The sequence below is a fragment of the Danio rerio genome, chromosome 7, assembly GCF_049306965.1.
Source record: "Danio rerio strain Tuebingen ecotype United States chromosome 7, GRCz12tu, whole genome shotgun sequence".
NCBI classification, from domain to species: Eukaryota; Metazoa; Chordata; class Actinopteri; order Cypriniformes; family Danionidae; genus Danio; species Danio rerio.
This window is the reverse complement of record NC_133182.1, coordinates 13,677,180-13,700,000: the sequence shown is the minus strand read 5'-3', so window position 1 is coordinate 13,700,000 and position 22,821 is coordinate 13,677,180. Positions and strand designations below refer to the sequence as shown.

The window sequence follows — 22,821 nt, the reverse complement described above, 5'->3', positions numbered from 1 at the left end:
GTGTGTGTGTGCGTGTGTGTGTGTGTGTGTGCGTGAGTGCGTGTGTGTGTGTGTTTGTGTGTGAGAGAGAGTTTTAATTTTATTGCCATTTCAGCTTCTATGGCTATGTCATTGCAAAAACAAAATAGATGAAGTTTATCACGTTTTATAAACACTAATTTTCAATAATTATAAAAATATTCTAACAATTAAAAGTCATCAACAGCAATAAATAATGTACAAGGTAAAATACATAAATAATAATAATAATGATAATATATAAGATAAAAATCTAAAACAGTTTTTTAAGATTTCCTTTTAATAAAAATTTCACAATTTTAGATGGATTCACATTTAAAAATATTTCCTTTAAAGTCTCTCCAGATAAAAACTGTTGTCTGATAATATTAAAAATGGGGCATTCCACAAGAATATGTTTAACTGTTTGGTGTCTGTTGCAATATAGACATTTTGGTGGTTCTTCTCCTTTAAGTAAATGTTCATGCGTGAGTCTGTGTGTGTGTGTATATATCTCTCTCCCCTTTTTTGTGTACTTTAAAATACATTTGAAAATGTATTTTCTAAGGGACTCCCCCAAGGTATTAATGTGATAACTTAATAAAAGCTCATTGTGGTGAAATGTTTTTCAGATGTTTTCTTTCCCAGGATGAAACGCCAGCAACAGTCATTTTGTGGTTTGGTTCGTATGACTTGTAATTTTCTCTTCACTTCTCCTAATGTCTGATTTATGAGCTAAAATACATTGTAAATTACTCTAATCTCTTTAGATAACATACTAATAAAAAAGTTAAACAAACAAACATGTATATTATTATAAATTTATATATTTTTATAAAAGGGTTGTCACGAGACGCTTTCTCCAGACTGGGTCCACGAGAACAAGATGAGACGAGAAAAGATTTTTACATTTTTGAAAGAGGAAAAAAATACCCTTATGACTGATTTTGTGCTTCATAACCTAATATAACGTGGAAATTAGACTTTTAATTTCGATTCCATGCACAAAGCTCAAAATGCTTTGCTTATTGTCAAAACTGTAACGTATGGAAAGGCTTTGATTTAGAGGTCCAATTCTAATGAAAAACAATCTTTGCAGTTTCTCGGATATTTAGACCTGGGGTCCATTCTTCGTACGTGGATTACTCAGTTAGCTGGATTTGGATATTGACGATTTGACACGATCCAGGATCGCTTCGTTCTTCAAAGCTGATCCGAGAGTTGTTGTCATGGCAACGGATCTGCTAGGTCAAACCTGATCGGGAGCAGGTTCAAATCATATAAACAGGATTAGATCGGCTCAGTTCAAGCAAAGATAATACAGAAAGTATGTTCCGAATTCTGATATTTTCTTACAGTAGTAGTTATATACAATTGGGAAAATAGTAAATATTTTTTAACTATATATATAAAAGTTATAGTCATTAATAAAATAAATAAAGTTATACATATTAATAAAACGTATGCAATCTGCACCCTCAAAATGAAAGTACAAAGACTGCCACCTGGTGGTGCAAAGAGAAAACTTATTGATATGAACTTTTTAGATCGCTTTAGTACAAATTGTGTATAATAGAAATGCACAATATGTGACTTTTTTTAAAAGCAATAATACTTTTATGAAGTCATAAACATGTTTTGATAGTTAATAGTGATTTGATGCTTCACAAAAGTTGCAGACGCCTTTACCAATATCAAAATGCTTTTGGAAACAACCAGTTATTCTTTACACCGATTAAAAAACGGTTACTATAATAAAGAAAATCTTTTCTAAATGAAGAACTAAATACATTGATTTGCATTGAAATACATGATGAATACTCTTGTCTTGACAAATGAAAGTGTAAAGCCTGCAGCTCACAACAAATGTGAAGTTACTGCGTGTCATATTTAACAAGCCGTTTACTGCTAATTTGATGTAATTTTGCTCACATGGATAATTGAATATTAATCAGATGATGTCATTACGCTGCTGTGCCGTCAGCCAATCGTTGCATTGCTGATCATGATTTCTAGGATCGATAGATCTGTCCTTAACAACAAACGCAGCGATCTCAGATCAGTTCATCCAGATATTCTAATCTGATTCGCGAACTTGTTTGGAGAACCCAATTAGCGAGAGATCAGTTATCAAGATTAGAAGATCCAGGATCTGCCAAATCATCTTAGATCATTTAAGCGAGGTACGAAGAACGGACCCCTGAAATGTGCTCAGTCTAAATCCAGGATTGATGGATTTGTTCTTCAGTATTTAGGTTTAGAGCAATGAAATTTAAATTACACTGAACTGAACTAAACTAACCATAAACAACACTAAAAACAAGACTAAAGCAGCTTCAATTTACTAGAACTTCTATGTTAAGCTGCTTTGACACAATCTACATTAAATACACGCTATAGAAATAAAGATGGAAATTAAAATGTGGACTTTTTGATGACCGTGTACTGTGTACATTCCTATTTTTGTATTTCCAACAGCTGAACCCACTGATGACATTATATTTGCCTCTAAAATGTGTATAGTGTGAGACAATGTTGTTTGTTTGCTTTGTTGTGCTTAAAAACCCTTAAAATAATAATAATAATAATAATAATAATAACAATTAAAAAACTTAAATTTAAACGCATAAGTAAAAAGACCTCCGAACAGCATGGCGTGGAGCTCTTTCTTCTTCTGGAGGAGTTTGTCTCTCTCTCTCTTGAGTCGTCTGTCTTGGTCTCGTTTGCGCTCCTCCTCCTGCTCTCCCTCCAGCATGACTCTCAGAGCCTTTTCCTCAGTGTCGTACACGGCTGTTCGCTTGCGGATCAGGCTCCTCAAACGCTCCAGGTGGCCCTCAAACCTGTCGTCACTCTCTTTCCCCGGAAACAAACCTGGCAAATAAAATTATTTGAAGGTAATTTGGGTGAGAATGCCGGCAAGACACAGTTGTTTATCCACTTCTCCTTAATGTTAAGCTTTTTTTATAGTCTAATACAAACAATATCCTAAATGTACTTGTGCACTTTATAAGAATATTTCAATAACATGTTTTTAAAAGTTGGTTTCTCATTAAATGTCTCAGAAATCTCACACTATGCAGCACTTACACACACCAAACTTTACAATTTTATTCGTATCTATATTCAGAAGGTTCTTAGAGGTACTTGTTCATACATCATTTGCGCATTTTTTAATTTAGCTAAATAATTATGAATTAAAAATATGATTATAATTATTATTGTTATTATTATTGCTGGCTGTTTGTAGCTTCTTCTAAATGATGTTTTATAAACTACGAAATGGGCAGCACAGTGGCGCAGTGAGTAGCACAATTGCCTCACAGCAGGAAGGTCACTGGTTCAAGTCCCAGCTGGGTCAATTGACATATCTGTGTGGATGTTCTGCCCGTGTTTCCTCCGGGTGCTCCGGTTTCCCCGACAATCCAAAGACATGCGCTATAGGGGAATTGAATAGACTAAATTGTCAGTAGTGTATTTGTGTGAATGAGTGTGTGTGGGTGCTTCCCAGTACTGGGTTGCAGTACTGTGTGTAAAACATATGCAGGATAAGTTGGCGGTTCATTCTGCTGTGGTGACCCCTGATGAATAAAGGGACTAAGCCGAAGAAAAATGAATGTATGAATGAAAACAATGGTCTTTTTCTCCATTGGATTAACTTGTAGGGCTTAATTGCACACTTTAAGACTTAAACCGTACATGTTATTATGTTATGTGGCCTTTAAAATCCACAAGCAACAAACTCCTACGGAACAGGCATACTGGATAAACACAAGAAGAACGTGATGCGTTTTACCTTTTCTTGCCGCAGCCTCTTTCCGGAGTTTTCGGAGTTTTTCTAGAGATTTGAGGATGTCCAGCATTCTCTTGGCATCAGATTGCTTTTTTCTGACCTCAGAGAGAACTGCATCAGCAGCCAGTTTCAACTCTTTCTCCTGAATGAAAAACCATAGAGCGCTCAGCATAAATGAGTACACCCTATTTTGAAAATGAATATTATTTGATCCATTTCTCAGAAAATATAGGTCACATATTTTGGTGCATTTGAACAAAACGAATCTATTTATTACAGATACATTTATTAAAATGTGTTAATCACAGAACATCTTTACAAATAGAAAGGTAATGCATTTAAGTTCATCGCAAAAATAAATACAATTACACTAAATATTTTATATATTTTTTGTTTCCTCTTTATTTTTTTACATAAATTTGGGTGCACTAATTTTTGGACCACTGTAGCAGCTAATCCTTTTCAATATAATAAAAAAAATCTATAATAATAACAATTTTTAAAAAAATCATTAATTTATGATGATTTTATGATAATTAACACAAAATAATATAGCACATATTAGAGGGATCCCCCCACCACCACCCCCAAAAATCCTCACCATATACTCACACTCATGTAATTATAACCTTTATTGAATTTCATCTTCAGTTGAACACAAAACAATATATTCTGTATTGCCTAAAAAAGCAGCCATTGACATCAATAGTAAAAACCAAAAAAACAGTAGAAGTCAATGGCTGCTGCTTTTCAGCCGTCTTTAAAATATCTTATTTGCCTTTCAATAGAGGAAACTCAAAAAGGTTTGAAACAAGTTGAGGATAACTTTTTTGGATGAACTGTCCCTTTAAGAAGCAGATTTTGGGGATATGAAAATATAATGGACCCCTTTTACAAGACTGATAACCTCTTAAGGACCAAGGTGTTATTTTACATGCATTTTTTTATTTCTCTTTGCTATTTGGGCGTATTGGAACCAAATTAGAATGAAAATCTAAATATCATCTTTTCATATGATGTACTTTTAGAGAAAAATTATGTCCATATATGTGGACTCTTGGTCCGAATTTATATAAAACACTTTTTCCTGACTGTTTTTTTAATGCATATATAATATATAATTTTTTTACTTGCTTTGACTATCAGAGAGTAAAATATTTTTTCCCATTTTGGACAGTTAAAAATAGGGTTTGGGACTTTTCATATGCTGCAAAACGTTGCAGGATGACACTGAATGTTTTATATTTTGTTACAGACATACAAAGTATTTTAAATAGCCACTTAAGAGCTAAAATTAGGAGCAGGTTATGACGTGTTTAACCATCATCAACATCTTAAATTCTTGAAAGTTTTTTATATTTAGATTTTTTTTTAAACAAATGTATGCATATTTATATGCATTTATGTATGTATTATATCACCTTTGCATTACTGCATTTTGTTTCTTATTCAGTGTCAATGAAGCAGGACAGTAAATCTTATGTTATTCTCTCTTCTGGCTGCCATTATCAGTCTCACACATTATTGGTCCTTTTTCTGAAAGTCTTGATAGCACCATCATGGAGTTTTTCTTTTACTATTTCAGCAAATGGGACTGTAAAAACATTATTAGTTGTACTTTCAAATTCACTGTGCTCTAAGTTTACCAAACTACGACGACTTCCACTTCTAAGAAACTCGGAAATGTGAAAAGGTCCATGGATTACAGTTAAAAAAAAACATTGATGGCAAAACAGAACATGTCACGCCCCCTGCTGGAAAGAAACTAATAAGCTTTGCTCACTCTGTTCTTCTCCTCCACTTCTTGAAAGCGTTTCATCTGCCATTTATCGATCTCCGCTTCTCGTTCGGCACGTCTGGCCTCTTGCTCCTGCTTCTCCTCCATCTGCTCCATCTTCCTCCTCCTCATCCGCGCTCTTTTCTTGTTGACCTGCAGAAGAGATACGCTGATATTCAATATATCATTCATGATATTAATATTGTGGGTAGGGCTGCATAATATTGGAAAAATCTGACATTGAAATATTTTGCTTTGCTGTGATATAGTGTTGAAGTCTGAATTATTAGCTTCCCTTCATATTTTCCCCCCAATTTCTGTCTAACGGAGAGAAGATTTGTTTTAGCACATTTCTAAACATGATAGTTAAATAACTCATTTCTAATAACTGATTTATTTTATCTTTGCCATGATGACAGGAACTGAAAATTATGTATATTATATGCATTTTGTTTGTTAACTCTGTACAGTAAGGTTTCATTTCTTAACATCATTTAATTTGACTAAAGTCAATGTAATGACAGCTACAAAAGCATGTATTAATCTTGTGTGATGTTAATTTATTAGTTAATCCCTAATTAAAGCATTAAAAGTTAACAATTACTAATAAAATTCTTTAGCATTTTTTTTTAAATTGACTTTAACATCATATGGTTATTTCTCACTGTTGATTTTAATCCATTTACTAGTGCAGAGCAGAGGTTCACAAACTTTTTAACCTACGACCCCTAAAATACCAATGCCAGTGACTCGAAACCCCCTAATTTCTCAGAGGTGGTCATATAACAATAGACCTATATAAACACGAGCATATTGACAATACAAAAAAGTGCAACAGTCTAACAGCCACATCATTTTTATAGTCAATTAATAATGTGTTTAATTTCATATTAACCTGAACTAAAGTGACTGGTGGACGCAATACCGCAAATCTATTCTCATGCTATTGCTGTGTTGTTAATCTAACGTAACCACACCAATCCCAGGAAAAAAATATTTAAAGGCTGATGGCTTTTCATTTGCAGGTTATTGTTTTTTTACTATTAAAAAAAAAACTAAAATTTTTATCTTCTGTTGGTTATGGATAAAATATGGTAATTCTAATAGTTTAATCAAATTTATTTGACTTTTGGAAATCAAGCAACCCCGTGTCATTATTATTGTGACTATAGTAAAATGTTACATATTTTACTTTATGATGACCACATTTCTAGAACTGCTCGATCTTGCAAATTCGCACTCTACAACATCTGAACATGCAGCTCAACTCCTTGTTCAAGCTCTTGTTCTCTCCAGACTGGATTACTGCAACTCTCTACTAGCAGGGCTTCCAGCTAACCCTATCAAGCCTCTTCAGCTGCTCCAGAACGCAGCAGCACGAGTGGTCTTTAATGAACCTAAAAGAGCACATGTCACTCCGCTACTCATCCATTTGCACTGGCTGCCAGTTGCTGCTTGCATCAAATTCAAAGCTCTGATGTTTGCTTACAAAGCGACTTCTGGCTTCGCTCCTTTTTATCTGCTCTCGCTTCTGCAGATCTATGTGCCCTCCAGAAACTTGCATTCTGTGAATGAACGTGGCCTCGTGGTTCCATCCCAAAGAGGAAAGAAAACGCTTTCCCGAACTCTCGCGCTCAATCTGCCCAGTTGGTGGAATGAACTCCCTAACTGCATCAGAACGGCAGAGTCACTCGCTGTCTTCAAGAAACGACTAAAAACTCAACTATTTAGTCTCCACCAGAGGTGGGACCAAGTCATTGTTTGGCAAGTCACAAGTAAGTCTCAATTCATTGCCCTCAAGTCCCGAGTCAAGACAGGCAAGTCCCGAGTCAAGTCCCAAGTCAAAGGCAACAAGTCTCAAGTCAAGTCCAAAGTCCTATTGTTTGATTTTCGAGTCTTTTCGAGTCTTTTTAACAGAAAAATGAACTGTAAACAGATTATGTATGGTTGTAAGATCTGTATTTATTAAACAAACCTTTTTTTATGAAAGAACATTGCTCAGATATATAAAAACACAAATGTAATTTTCTGAAAAAGTGCTAAACAGTGCTGCATCTTGTCTACACAGCACATTGCACAAGAACGAGTTCCACTACAATAGAGTCCATTTTGCCTCACATCACACAGAAATTGCAGGTCTACTGCTGTCTAGTTCATTAAGTTTAGTTGTGCTATGTTATGTCTTCTGTGATCAACTTGTGATTAACTAAAACTACATAAACAACCTCAATGAGGCAGCAGTAGACCAACAACTCCTGTATGCTGCAAAGTAAAATTGAGTGAACTTGGTATTTTGTCAATTGAATCTCGTGTGTGCTGAAGAGATGAAGATGCAAATCTGTCTAGCAGCAATGTAAAATTGTGGCACATATTCTCAATGAAGTAGGCTACTTTATACAAAAATTAACGTTGTTTTCTTCACATAACAATGAAGAACTTTGCTCTCTACCTTGTGTGACGCTCGTGCACCGATTTCCTCTGTGGACAAAACTGCTTGCGAGCTCTCAAATATACGCTGCTCACGCGCACATTTTCTCGCTCTTAAATATGCACTGCTCACGCACACATTTTCCTGCGTGCTCTCAGAGATTATATACAGAATTTGAGTCTTGTGTTTCCTCTTCCTTTCGTGCTTTTTGATATGATTTATATTGAGGCACTATTTATTAACAATAACCAAAATACTAAAATAGACTTACATATTAAATTTTTAATCTAATAAACCATAACATTTTGGCTGTATGTTTTATGATGAGATATTTCCAGTTACAAACACTTAAAGACACAGAGAATAGATGTTGGATGTAAAGAATGCATTTTGTTTTACAAACATTTATTAATCACCCGAAAGGTGTACCATACTAATCAAATAAAAAAACATTTAAACAAAAATATAACTAACGCAAGCAGAAATGTAACTGTGATAAAAATAAGGAAACCATTATCAACATTGATAAACCATATCAACATTCTGGAATAATCAATTTACCAGGAGGATCTCTGGAGAGCAAAAGCAGGAAAGGTTTGAGGCGCCAGTGTGGACAAAACTCAAGCAAACGCAGTGAGACTGAATACGTGCACGAGAGACCAGCCAATCAGATTGAAGTACCTGCCCACTGGTGAAAGTAAGTCAAAGATTTCAGTAATCAGATTTTTCTTTCTTTTCATAAAGAACGGGGTTCAAATCCCACTTAGGCACTTGTAAACTATCATTTTAGACCATTTTGTCAAAAATCCCTACTGAAAAAAACAGCTTGAACCAGCCTAGGCTGGTTTTAGCTGGTCGACCAGGCTGGTTTTAGAGGGGTTTTGGCCATTTCCAGGCTGGTTTCCAGCCATTTTTTAGCCTAGTCTTAGCTGGTCAGGCTGGGAGATGACCAGCTAAAACCAGCTTGACCAGCCTAGCCAGGCTGGGAGCCCAGCCAAAACCAGCTATGTCCAGCTTAAACCAGGCTGGTCAAGCTGGTTTTAGCTGGATTTTGCTGGTCAGTTTCCAGCCTGATCAGCTAAGACCAGGCTGGAAATGGCTGGAAACCAGCCTAGAACTGACCAAAACCCCTCTAAAACCAGCCTGGTCGACCAGCTAAAGCCAGCTTACCAGCCTAGGCTGGTTTAAGCTGGATTTTTCTGCAGGGATATTGTAATGTTTAACAATTTATTAGAGCCACAAATTATCTAAAACTTGTTTTCATGTTTGAATAGGCAATAAATGTGCTAAATAAATTAAAATAGAAATACCCACAGTGAAACAGTTATATAAATTTAAATATTAGTTTAAATACATTCATAGTGGTTTTAAATATCTTTTAATATGTAGAGTTCAAATTCAACAAACTGAAAAAAACAATTCTTCATTTTTAGTTTATTTAAAAACAATTACAAATGGAGTAATTCAACTCACAATTAAATGATCTCATTGAGTGATGGAATAATAAAGGTAAAACTTTAATTGAATGATCAGTCAAGTGTTTTCCAATGAAATCTGTTAAAATAAGAGTCCTACAAAACAGGAACAAAGACACTCATGAAACGAAATGTGATTGTCAATTGTATTTTTTATTAGATGGTTGGTTTTAAGTACCTTAAAAATAGTAGATAAGCCTTAAATATAGAGGGGGAAATACAGAAATTCAACAATATAGATGCATTACATTACAATCTCACAATAAAAATTTAATTAAAAACCATGTAGAGGACTAAAATATTGCTAAGAGGCATAACATCAACAATAATACAAATACTTTTAAGGTTTTAAATACTAAATAAAATTAATAGCATCAATCCAAAATATAAAAAAGGTAACACTTTACAATAAGGTTGTATTAATTAATTAAGTTTATCTATGTACTAATGTGAACAAACAATGCAGTGAAGTACAGTTACAAATCATTACAGTATTCATTAATTAATGGAAATAAAATTATTGGTTAACCTTTGTTAAACCACAGTGCATTAACATTAATGTTAACAAGCATACCTTTAAATTGTAATAATGCAATAGTAAATGTTAAACTATAATTAATAAAGGTTTAAAAGTATAGTTCATTATTAGTTCATGTTAGTACATAGATTAACTAAAGAAACCTTATTGCAAAATGTTACCAAAAAATAACAAAACACTTTTTTCACAGTTTTAAGAGCTTTAAAAATAAATTATATATATCTAGTTATTATGTCATGTAATTATTATTACTACTAATTAAATAGTTAGAAAATACTGTCAGAGGATGGGCAAAACACAAAAATAAAACATATGCGCATTGACACAAACGACCAAGTGCAAAAACATAAATTACAGCCATGTTCATTCATAATTATGTGAAATAAATGAGGAGAGGGTAAATTTGGTTAAAAAACTGAAGTTCATTGACTTATGCACAACAGTAAAACAATGCTTTTGCACAACAGTAACACATTGCTAGTAGTAAAGTCTCTTACCTTTGACAGATGTTGTAAATCCGCTGAATAAAACAAAAGGAGCAGATCGCGGATGTGTTTATTTTACTCTCCGAGTCAGAATGAAAATGGCATCTTCAAATTTCCCGCTGGTGCAAAAACACGGAAGTGCGCCACAAAGCGCTAGTGGTCGAAAGTTTGCGTGCATGCTCTCTGTCACACACTCACACACACAGAGATAGAGCGTTCTGTGTCAACATACTTTTTATCTTTGGGCTTTTTATAGAAAGTAGCAAGTCTTTACAAGTCAATAGGCGCAAGTCCAAGTGAAAGTCCGAGTCATTTATGTTCAAGTCCAAGTCGAGTTGCAAGTCTTTTCATATTTTGTCAAGTCGAGTCTGAAGTCATCAAATTCATGACTCGAGTCTGACTCGAGTCCAAGTCACATGACTCGAGTCCACACCTCTGGTCTCCACTACACTTCCTAATCTGCAATTGCCTCTCTGGTTCCACTGCTAACTGTTCTCAAAAAATAAATATATAAATAATAAATAATAATAATAATAATGTTTTGCTTCTTACACTTTACATACCTGAAACTTGCTTACAGCACTTATTCATTGTTGCTCATATAGTTGTGTAAATTGCTTCCTTGTCTTAATTTGTAAATCGCTTTGGATAAAAGCGTCAGCTAAATGAATAAATGTAAATCATATGTTCAAAGATGAATTTGTTTAAAAGCATTTATTTGTTCTAAATATGTATACAATAAAGCAGGACGCAAAGTATTTTTTGGCTCTGTTAAAGTAGCATTTTTGCAGAGTTCAATACTGCGATAATACTGTGTACCGTAACAAGAAAACTACTATTGTGAAATGTTACTTAAACTCGTTGTGCTTTTTATTTATTCTAAACCTGTATAAACGCAATAAAGCAATACACAAAGTATTTTTTTGCTAATATATCTGTTAAAAAAAGTTTTTACAGCTTTGATCAATCCTGCGATAAAAAATGAGCAATTAATCGCAACAAGAAAACGAGACTAAATGTTACTTATTTTACTTAATCATACTTATGCAGCTGAATTGGTTTAAAGCTATTTTTTGGCTATTACAAATGTTCAAGTAATGTCTTTGCAGCATTCATCAATACAGAGATAATGCTGCGTACTGTAACAAAAGCACCAGCAATTAATTGCAACAAGAAAACAAGACTATTGTAAAATGTTACGTACTGTACTTCATCACACATTCGCAGTTAAATTTGTTTAAAGAATTTATATCTCCTAAACAAACAATAAAGCAATAAACAAAGTATTTTGTTCGGCTATTACGCCTGTTAAAGTAACTTTTTGAAGCATTGTGTCACCACCACGATAATACCGTATACCGTGAGCAATTAATCACAACAAGAAAATGACACAATTGTAAAGTGTTACTTATACTCCTCATACTTTTGCAGTTGAATATGGCTATTATAGCTGTTAAATAAACGTTTTTACAGCGTTGATCAATAACGCAATAATACTGTATACCGTGACAAAAGTATAAGAAATTAGTCGCAACAAGGAAAAGAGACTATTGTAAAATGTTACGCCCTGTACTTCATCATACGTTCACAGTTGAATTTGTTTGAAGCTTTTATTTATTCTAAACCTATATATATATATATATATATATATATATATATACACACACACACACACACACACACACACACACACACACACACACACAATAAAGCACTACACAAAGTATTTTTGACTATTACTCCTGTTAAAGTTATTTTGAAGTGATGATCAATACCATTATAAAAAGCAAGTTAATCGCAACAAGAAACTGACACTATTATAAAATCTTATACTTCTCATCCTTTTGCAGTTTGATTTGGCTATAGGGTATATGCCAAAGTATGCTGAAGGACTTTTAATTTGTCAGTAAGCTGGGTTAAGGGCTTCCAGTGAACTGTATGCAACCAATAATATCCAGCTGCAGACCCGCAGAACCACACACGTTTTAGGCACACACAATCTAGGACACACAATCTAGGCAAACCATATATGGTTATGACGGATGTTAAAGTTATAACGTCTTTTTGGACATCGTCATCGATATATTTGATTAATAAATATTGTACACAATAAACAATAGTGCTTACTTTACTTTATTACACAAATATTGCGATTGAGACGGCGAATGGGGAGCATTGTTTCCGATCGCCATTCAATATAATAGAGTGAACAGTTTTTAATCAGTCATTATAGCTGATCAATCTTTATTACCTGACAATAATTTGGCAGATACACGTTTGCTGGCCTTGCTGAATGATCTCATTTGGACAGGTTTAATTTATATAATGGATTAATTTATGATGAAGGAAATAATAGCAAGTTAAGATAGGCAATAATAAATATATGTAATAAAAATATTTTTACATGTAACAAATGTATAACACTATATTAATATTTTACTCAAGCGGTGTTTATTAGCTTAATTTTGTAATAACCTTTTAATTAATGATTTCCCACATTTAATACTCTTAATAAAACTATTAATAAAATATTAACTATTAATAAAAAAAATCATAAGTGTACACACACACACACACACACACACACACACACAGACACACACACACACACACACACACACACACACACACACACATACATACATACATATATATATATATATATATATATATATATATATATATATATATAACAGCTTTAACAGTGACAGTTTAGTAAAAGATAGTAGTTTATATATAAACTTATCATTATAATCAGTTAAGATAATCAGTTTATAACTATATTGTTTAAATGGTTAACTATAGTAGGCTAATTTATTTTAAAGTGACATTATTGTTTGCTTTTTTATATTTTACAACAACGTGATTTTAACGAAGTATGATAATATTAAGAGCTTGAATTAGTTTATTACACTTAATCCAACAATTAGACGGTCTATTATGTTTTCTTTGTGTATATGGACACATGAATAAAATCATAAGTGTCTTTAACCAATTATTTTTATTGACATAATTTAAGTTCAGAAACTGCAGAGACTTTAAAATGATCGTAACGATATAATAATAAAATACACTGAAATGGGAAACCATATTTGTGAAATTCAATAGGTGGCGATAATGCTAAAGAGTTAGTTACCATTTATGGTTTGCCTAGATTGTGTGTCCTAGATCAGTGGTTCTCAAACTTTTTTCTATCAAGTACCACCTTAGAAAAACATTGTCTCTCCAAGTACCACCAAAATGAGCAGCATTGAAATACCGTGGCGTAGTTGGACTAGTAAAGCAGCTACAACTCTGCACAGTTAAAAAACCTGGCAGATTACCTTAGAAATATAGCCTATATATAATATATGGCATATTATATACATAATTTTTAATACATTTTGAATTATATGTTGCATGTACATGACATATTTCATTCCTCCGTGTACCACTAGAAGGAAACCCGCGTACCACTAGGGGTACACGTACCACAGTTTGAGAACCACTGTCCTAGATTGTGTGTGCCTCAAACGTGTGGTTCTGCGGGCCTGCAGCTGGATATATCTCTATGCAACTGCAAAGTTGGTACGTTTAAGGTCTGTTTTCTTTAAAAATCAGCGATCACCACTGTGTGATATCCGATATAAAGTGGGTCTCAGATTGTACAAGAAACGTATTGTATTACATTACAACATCCATGCTGTAAAAGGAACCGTATAAAATGAAAAAAAAAACACCACATTAAACGTTCAGCCAGAAGTTTATCAGTATTTGAAGAAACACTAGCTCCACATATACCCTATTATACATGTAAAAGTAGCGTTTTTGCAGTGCTAATACCGCGATAATACCGTGTTACACGATAAAAGCACGAGCAATTAAATCGCAACAAGAAAATGTGCTATGATCATCATAAACCTAACCTGTTGTAATTTTCTCTGGACGCTGCTGATACAGTCGGGCTCCTTCAGATCCTTCAGTCTCTTCTGTAGGTTATTCTTCATTTCTGTCGCTTTTAAAAGTGTCTCCGTCCAAACATCTTCATTCTCCAGGTTATCCTTCAGCCTCCGACAGAACAGATTTAAGTCCGCCAGCATTTGAACAGTCCCGTACAGCTTCTCTTTAAACTCAGAGATGGACGGTTTGTATTTAATTTGTTTTGTTTTATTGTGTTTATTATAATTGATTCTAGTCCGCAAGAAACGTTGAATCCACTGCTCGTCTCGCAGTCTCTGCTTTGCTTCTTCATCTGACGCGGTTATTAAGGGACTTTTATTCTGGATGTTTTGGGGCTCGTTGGAATATCTGTTAGTAAATGTGTAATTCTGCTGTTTTGGAGTGTATATATAAGCTGAATTATCCGGTCTGCTGTGAGGTTGATATGAGGGAGGGGTTGAATTTGGATATTGTGGTTGATTTGGAGAGTCTATATTAACGTTAACGTTACTCCATTGGTTCTGCGTCCAGGACGAAGGTGGGTTTTCATGGTTTTGAGGAGGTTCAAACGTCCCTGGTGGTGGTCTGCTGGGGTCGAATTGTGGAAACTGGGGCCAGTGGTGCTGTGCTGCCGGTGGAGGGTGTTGATAAGTGTCCCACGAGTATCCCGCTTGCGGTGGAGGATGATGAGGCGGTGGTCCTGGATAAACAGCGCCATCTAAACCCGCGGCATCAGAGAATGTAGGTGGCGGAGCCCTCATATAACCGAACTGATGAGAATTATCCATTATTTTAAGCCGAAATCAACATAAATTTTGTGCTCAAGAGCGCTGTTGTGAAGTTCGTTCGGAGAACATCGTTAAACAGGAAACTGTGAAGGACGCCTTCAAAATAAAGCCCGCATCGCTTCAAAGTAAAAGCCCCTGAATCTTCTTAAAGGGGCGGGGTAAAAAACTGCAAAACATTTATTTAGCATTTATTTAAACATTTTAAACATTTGAAAAAACATATTTAGTTGACTTTCATCTGTTGAAAACAAAATAAGCTATTTTAAAGTAAGCTAACAACCTACAATCACTGACTTCTATAGTATTTGTTTTTCTTTTATGGCTGTAAATGCAGGTTTTCATCTTCTTCAAAAGATATATTAAATATAAAATATATCATTATATCAATATAAAATAAAATATTTTTTTTTCTTACTTCAAGTTATTTTAAACAGTATTTAAAGCTTTCCACAAAATATCCTGGATGACCAGAGCCATCTAAACCTTCAGTGAATGAAGGTGGTGGAGTGCTCATATAACTGATTTATTGAAAATATTACATTTTTTAAGCTGAAATAAACTTCAGTTTAACGTTTAAGAGCGCTATTGAGAGGTTTGTTTGGAGAACATCATTAAACAAAGTTGTTGGGAAGTTTAGAGGTGCCTTAAAAATAAAGCTCCTGCCATTTCAAATTAAAATCCCCTAAACGTTCTTAAAGAGTTCACCTCTATTATGTTCATTTATCTTTATTATTTATGTTTACCTCTATTATGTCTAAAATGCATATTTAATACTATTGATTTACTCTCTCTCTCTCAAATGGCTGTAAACCACTGAGTCGAAAACAATATGAGGTTAAAGGTTTAGCTTTCTTCAAAATATCTTATTTTGTGTACGACAGAAGAAAGAAATCTCTTCTTTTCTTTGCTATCTTCTTCTTTTGTACTTCACAGATAAATGAAACTCATAAACATTTCAGTAAAGGGCGAGTATTTATGACCCACAAAACCGTAAGGCTCAATCTATTTACTTTGTAAAAAATTGAGATAGACATTACCTATAAGCTGAGCATCTAATTTGATATAAAAAACAACTTGAAATCTGAGGGTAAAAAAATAAGAATACTGTGAAAAATCACTGTTTAAAGAGCTGTAGATTAGCTTAACAATTCCCATTACTCAAAAATTGAGTTTTGATATATTTACAGTAGATATCTTACATAAATGTCTTCATTAAAATGATCTTTGCACAATATTTTAGTGATTTCTGGCATAAAAAAGCAATAATTTTGACCCATACAATGTATACTATTGCAAAAATATAACTCCGCAACATAAGACATGTCACAGATATTAACAAAATAATAATAAAAAACACCACTTTTCAGTTTTAATTATTAAAAAAACTAAAATACAAATCAGCATATTACAATGACCTATGTAGGATCATGTGACACTAAAGGATTTCCTTTACATCACAGGAATAAATTACAATTTACATTTTATAAAATATTAATTGGTTATTTTAAAATTGTTACATTGATTAACAATATTCCCCTCTTGACTGCTTTATATGGAACAATTCCATATTCAAATACAGTAATATTTCTAACTGAACATATTTAGTTAATTATTAGAACGATTATAAATACGTTTTATATCCTATTCAGTTTTCCTCTATCACATATTTAAATATCTTTTGTTTTTGCCAATTCATTTAAATCTAGTCAATGAGACTAAAGTCAAATTATTAAAATATTTCATTAGGCATTTGTATAAATATTTTATTTAGTCAGTTAATTTTAACTACACCCTGCTCCCCCTATTCAATAAGTAATTAGTTTCAACCCATTTATTATTCCAACATTTCATTGCACTGTATCTACAATAATAATTTCTTACATTTTTTGGCATCATTTACCCACAATCATACACTCACCGGCCACTCTATAAGGTACACCTTACAAGTACCGAGTTGGACCCCCTTTTGCCTTCAGAACTGCTTTAATCCTTCGTGGCAGAGATTCAACAAGGTACTGGAAATATTCCTTAGAGATTTTGCTCCATATTGTATGATAGCATCATGCAGTTGCTGCAGATTTGTCGGCTGCACATCCATGATGCGAATCTCCCGTTCCACCACATCCTAAATGTCCTCTATTGGATTGAGTTCTGGTGACTGTGGAGGCCATTTTAGTACAGTGAACTCATTGACGTGTTCAAGAAACCAGTTTGAGATGATTCACGCTTTGACATGGTGCGTTATCCTGCTGGAAGTAGCCATCAGAAGATGGTTACACTGTGGTCATAAAGGGATGGACATGGTCAGCAAACAATACTCAGGTAGGCTGTGGTGTTGACACCATGCTCAATTGTTAGTAATGGGCCCAAAGTGTGGCAAGAAAATATCCCCCACACTATTACACCACCGCCAGCCTAAACGGTTGATGCATGACAGGATGGATCCATGCTTTCATGTTGCAGAAATCGAGACACATCAGGCTTCTATTATCCAATTTTGGTGAGCCTGTGTGAATTGTAGCCTCAGTTTCCTGTTCTTAGCTGACAGGAGTGGCACCCGGTGTGGTCTTCTGCTGCTGTAGCTCATCTGCCTCAAGCTTGGACATGTTGTGTGTTCAGAGATGCTCTTCTGCAGACCTCGGTTGTAACGAGTGGTTATTTGAGTTGCTGTTGCCTTTCTATCAGCTGGAACCAGTCTGGCCATTCTCCTCTGACATCAATAAGGCATTTGCACCCACAGAACTGCCCCTCACTGGAGATTTTCTCTTTTTCTGACTATTTTCTGTAAACCCTAGAAAGGGTTGTGTGTGAATATCAACAACGCCAGGTTCAAAGTCACTAAAATTAGGGATTCTCAACCGGTGGGCTGCAGCGAGATTAAAATGAATTCTTAATATTATACTATAATTTTTGTATATCATTATAATATGCTATATTAAAACGATCGAAGTAATGCAGTTTCTCCTTTTCTCTGATTGATGATTTCAAACTCAGTGCAAAAACAGCCTCATGATCGCGTCTGCAACTCTGCAAGTCTGTTCATTCACAAACTATGCGTGAAGTGAAAGTGAAAGTCTCTTTTTGTGCATTTTTGTGTGAACTATTAAATAAATCTGCATAGTTGTCCAAATTAAGTTCCTGTGAATGCTTTATAATGGACACACGTCTATACAGGAAGATCTAGGGAGGCTCAATGGTGTTTCTACCATAGACTGTAAATAAACCTGCATATGAGCTTGTTCACTGTTTCTGTCAGTGATCTCCCAATAATATCCAGCTGCAAACTCAACCGCCATCAGATTGACGCTTATCAACAGATTGAGTTTTTTTTTTTTACCTAAAGGGTTTTCACCTTTATTGATAGGACAGTGGACATATAGAGACAGGAAAGTGTGGGGAGCAGAGATAGGGGAAGGATCAGCAAAGGACCTCGAGACGGGAATCGAACTCGGGTTGCTGCGAGTGCCTCGGTGCTATGTGTCGACGCACTAACCACTAGGCTATTGGCGCCAACAGATTGAGGGTGTTTTGTTGTGTTCTACATTTGTCTGTATATTTTTGGATAGTAGATATTTAATAGATACTCAGTCAGTCCAGTTTAAAGCAAAAGCTGGTCTTTTGCAATCTCCTAGTTTTAATATATAATGTATATTTTTGAGTTTTAGTTTCATACATAATTAAATTTAAATGATTTTATACATTGTTTTATAAAATACTGATAATAGAAAATATTAGAAGGCGCAATGCATTTTATATATATAATTGTAATAAATAAATCAGCATGTCAGACAGGTGGGCCTTCAACAAATGATTGGAGAAAGATGTGGGCCCTGAAGTGAAAAAAGTTGGGAACCCCTAACTTTCATCACCTTTCTTCCCCATTCTGATGCTCAATTTGAACTGCAGCACATCGTCTCGACCATGTCTACATGCCTAAACGCATGTAGCTGCTGCCATGTGATTAGAAATTTGCGTTAACAAGCAGTTGGGCAGGTGTGCCTAATAAAGTGGCCGGTGGGTGTATATGAGTAATTTTACATTTTTGAAAAAGTAGTATGGTATTAAATCATAGTTTCATAATTTTAATCTTTTAATATTTAATATTATTAATATTATACAGCTATAAAAATGTAAACAAAAAAAATCTAAGAGATACCTTGAAATTTATTGATTACCCTGGATTAATTATGTTTTACAAATGTAAACTTGTGTTTGTGTCAAACATAATATATATATATATATATATATATATATATATATATATATATATATATATATATATATATATATATATATATACACATACACACACACACACACACACACACACACACACACACATATACATATATATATATATATATATATATATATATATATATATATATATATACACATATATATGCTCTAAATTAGTGTTTCTCAACAGGTGGGTTGCGACCCAGAGGGAACATTTTCAGTGGGTCGCGGAGTGTGTGTTAAAAAAAAAAAAAAAAAAAAAGGTAAAATTTTTTTTTATTAAATAAAAAATTATACCGGACTTTTATTTTGAAATGCGTGCGCAACAACTCTACATGTTTGACACGTGAAATTTCATTTAATTATTGCAACAAATATGTCAAGCACAAGTACGACCCCGAATATGTAAAGTATGGATTTATATATTGATGACAAAAAAGACTTAAAGCCTCAGTGTCATATGTAGTGAGGTGGTCTCATAAGAGAGCATGAAACCTTCTAAATTAAAACAACATTTAGAAACCAGAAAACATATTTTATTAACAGTTTAATATTAACAGTATTTGTAATTTTTACTTTGTAATATTTCTATAATTTGATCCATTTTGTTAAATGATAGCAATAAAATAGTATTTATTTGTAAGTCTTTGTGAATTTCTTATCTGTCTACTTGTTTATGTTAAAAATAAATACAAATAAAGTATAATTGCAAAAATTGTATTATAGTTCCTAAAATTTGGGTCACGGCTTGATGACCATGTAAAAATGTGGGTCCCATGGCCAAACCAGTTGAGAAAACCCCGGCTCTAAATCACTAAATGACAATACTTATACAAGAAACATTATTAGATCTTAATAGAATAAACAAATATTAACAATTAAATCAAAGCGATACCTAATAATCCTCCAAATCTGCATGCATTTTTGCTTGAGTGTTTTACCTAAAGCTCATGTCAGTGTTTGTTGTTAAAATACAACAGATCTGCATTGCTCCGTGATAATATTTACATTTTATTTCTACATACATTGGTTTTGTACATCTATTTTTTTACTTTAAGTGTGAGGATCAAAAAAGAAAAAAAGAAAGAAAACATACATCGTTTCTACTCTCTCTATACAATAAAGTAACCCCTTCCCACTTTGCACTTAATATGAGTATATTCAATAACAAACAATGCATTTCAATAAGAAACAAAATCCATTTGTTAAGAGACTGAGAATGACCAACACCGGGAATTCAGATCACTGTGTAACTTACTGAAAAAAATTAAATTAAATAAGAGACCAAAAGTCTTTGTTTAAACAGCAATTGATGCAAATAAATCATTCATCGCAGGGCCAAAATATAGTATAGCACATATTGCTCAAATTGCAAAAGCCATGTCCTAAAACGACCCTCAAAATAACACATTAGCAGCTTAAATGTTAATAATAAAAATCCCACTTTAATAATAGTAATAATAATAAAAGCCAAATTGGAAGTCAGTTCATAAACTGATGTTTGTTAAATTAATCTATTAAGAGGGATGCTAATTATTACACACAGTTCAGCTACAATAATTGATTTGCTATGGTCACATTGTGAAGGTATCTTTGATAAGGATTCCTATCAGTGTCTGCTAAGAGTATAATAAATTCATAATCAGCGTGACATCAATGTGTAGATTTATTCCAGACAGGGCAAAGAGAAAGGAAAGTGAAATCAAACATGTATATTTAAAGATCGAACACTGTAAAAAGCGATTAGTTATTTAACGCAAGCGATAACCTTAAAAGTGACAAGTTGGCTTTACTTGAAGTGAGTAAACCTGTTATAGCTTGGAATTGTTGATTTGACTTAATTTTTAATTAATTAAAGGCAACTCAGTGTTTAAAGCAGTGTTTCTCAACCACGTTCCTGGAGGATCACCAGCATTGCACATTTTCAATGTCTCCTTAACCAAACATACTTGATTCAGATCATCAGCAGAGACTGAAAGACCTGTAATGGGTGTGACAGACAAAGGAGACATCCAAAACATGCAGTGTTGGTGGCCCTTCAGGAACGTGGTTGAGAAACACTGATTTAAATTAATGTCCACCAGTTGCTTTATAAAAAACAATGGGTTTACTCACTTATTTTTTTTAAGTAGAGTCAACTAATTGCTTCATACAGTGTACTTTCCCACTTCACTGTCCAATAAAAGAGCTTTCGATAAAAATGAAATGATCTTTACGCTTCACATACTGTTAGCAATCTCTCTAGGGAGGACGACTGGTTGAAGCTTGGTTTGCTTAAAGTGAAGGGAGAGTTTTCAAAATGAGGAACGAATCATCACAAGTCAAGCTTACAGTGAGAAATGGACCCTTAGGAGAAACCGAGCTGAGCAACCAGCTAAAAAAAATGTGGTGATTTTACTCGGGCGGGTCTGTAGTTTTTAGTTCTTGGCGGCATCGGCTTGTCTTGTCCAGTTTTCCTCTTCGATTCCTGAGTCGTACTCTTCCTCAGAGGACTCTTTAGCTGCAGCTCTGGGTGAAGAGAAACACACAATGATAATCAATGCAAATGTGCTGTTTAAATGAGGCAGTGAAGTAAAAGTCAAAGTAATATGTACTGGTTTATATAGAGAGTGGAAAACCAGTAGATACAAGTGTATTTATAGACTGACTATATACTGTTGAAGTCAGAATTATTAGCCCTCTGAATTATTCGCCCCCTGTTTATTTTATTCCCCAATTTCTGTTGAACAGAGAGATTTTTTCAGCACATTTCTAAACATAATAGTTTTAATAACTCATTTCTAATAACTGATTTATTTTATCTTTGACATGATTTGACTTAACTAGGTTAATTAGGGTAACTAGGCAGGTTAGGGTAATTAGGCAAGGTTTTGTAAAATGATGGTTTGTTCTGTAGACAGTCAAAAAAAAAAAAAAAAAAGGTTAAAGAGGCTAATAATTGTAAACTTAAAATGGTTCATAAAATGTTTAAAGCTTTTATTCTAGCCAAAATAAAACAAATAAGACTTTCTCCAGTAGAAAAAATATTATCAGACATGATGTGAAGATTTCCTTGCTCTGTTAAACATCATTTGGGAAATATTTAAAAAAGTAAAAAAAAAAAATAAAAAAAATTTAAAGGTGGGCTAATAATTCTGACTTCAACTGTATGTGCATAATCTACAGCTGAAGACAAAAATATTAGCCCTGTGAAATTTGTACTACTTTCAAATATTTCTTAAGTGATGTTTAACTAAGTAAAGACATTTTTCAGAGTATTTCCTATTATATTTTCCTTCTGCAGAAAGTCTATTCTATAAATTTCTATAAGTTTGGCTGGAATAAAGTAATAATGTGAAATGTAAAAACTGTTAATGTCAATATTATTAACCCTTTTAAGAAACTGT

General features: G+C 33.7%; 2 protein-coding genes across 5 annotated transcripts in view; both read right to left on the bottom strand.

The window, feature by feature from the left end:
* Window positions 1–15,268, bottom strand: part of pdcd7 (programmed cell death 7) — a 19,384-nt gene extending 4,116 nt beyond the window's left edge. The window contains 4 exon segments of the mRNA NM_001003415.1: window positions 2,638–2,868; window positions 3,791–3,929; window positions 5,571–5,717; window positions 14,396–15,268. Coding sequence (NP_001003415.1) covers window positions 2,638–2,868; window positions 3,791–3,929; window positions 5,571–5,717; window positions 14,396–15,196 — 1,318 coding nt within the window. The 5' untranslated portion in view covers window positions 15,197–15,268.
* Window positions 15,269–20,426: 5,158 nt separating this feature from the next.
* Window positions 20,427–22,821, bottom strand: part of clpxa (caseinolytic mitochondrial matrix peptidase chaperone subunit Xa) — a 39,975-nt gene continuing 37,580 nt past the window's right edge. For 2 of the 4 annotated variants that reach the window (XR_012382383.1, XR_012382384.1), the window contains 2 exons: window positions 21,524–21,943; window positions 20,427–21,332 (listed from right to left, as the gene is read on the bottom strand). Coding sequence is in view for 2 of the 4 variants with exons in the window: in XM_021477471.2 (XP_021333146.1) it covers window positions 21,853–21,943 (91 nt within the window). In the remaining 2 variants the exon portion in view is untranslated. 4 annotated transcript variants of the gene reach the window in all.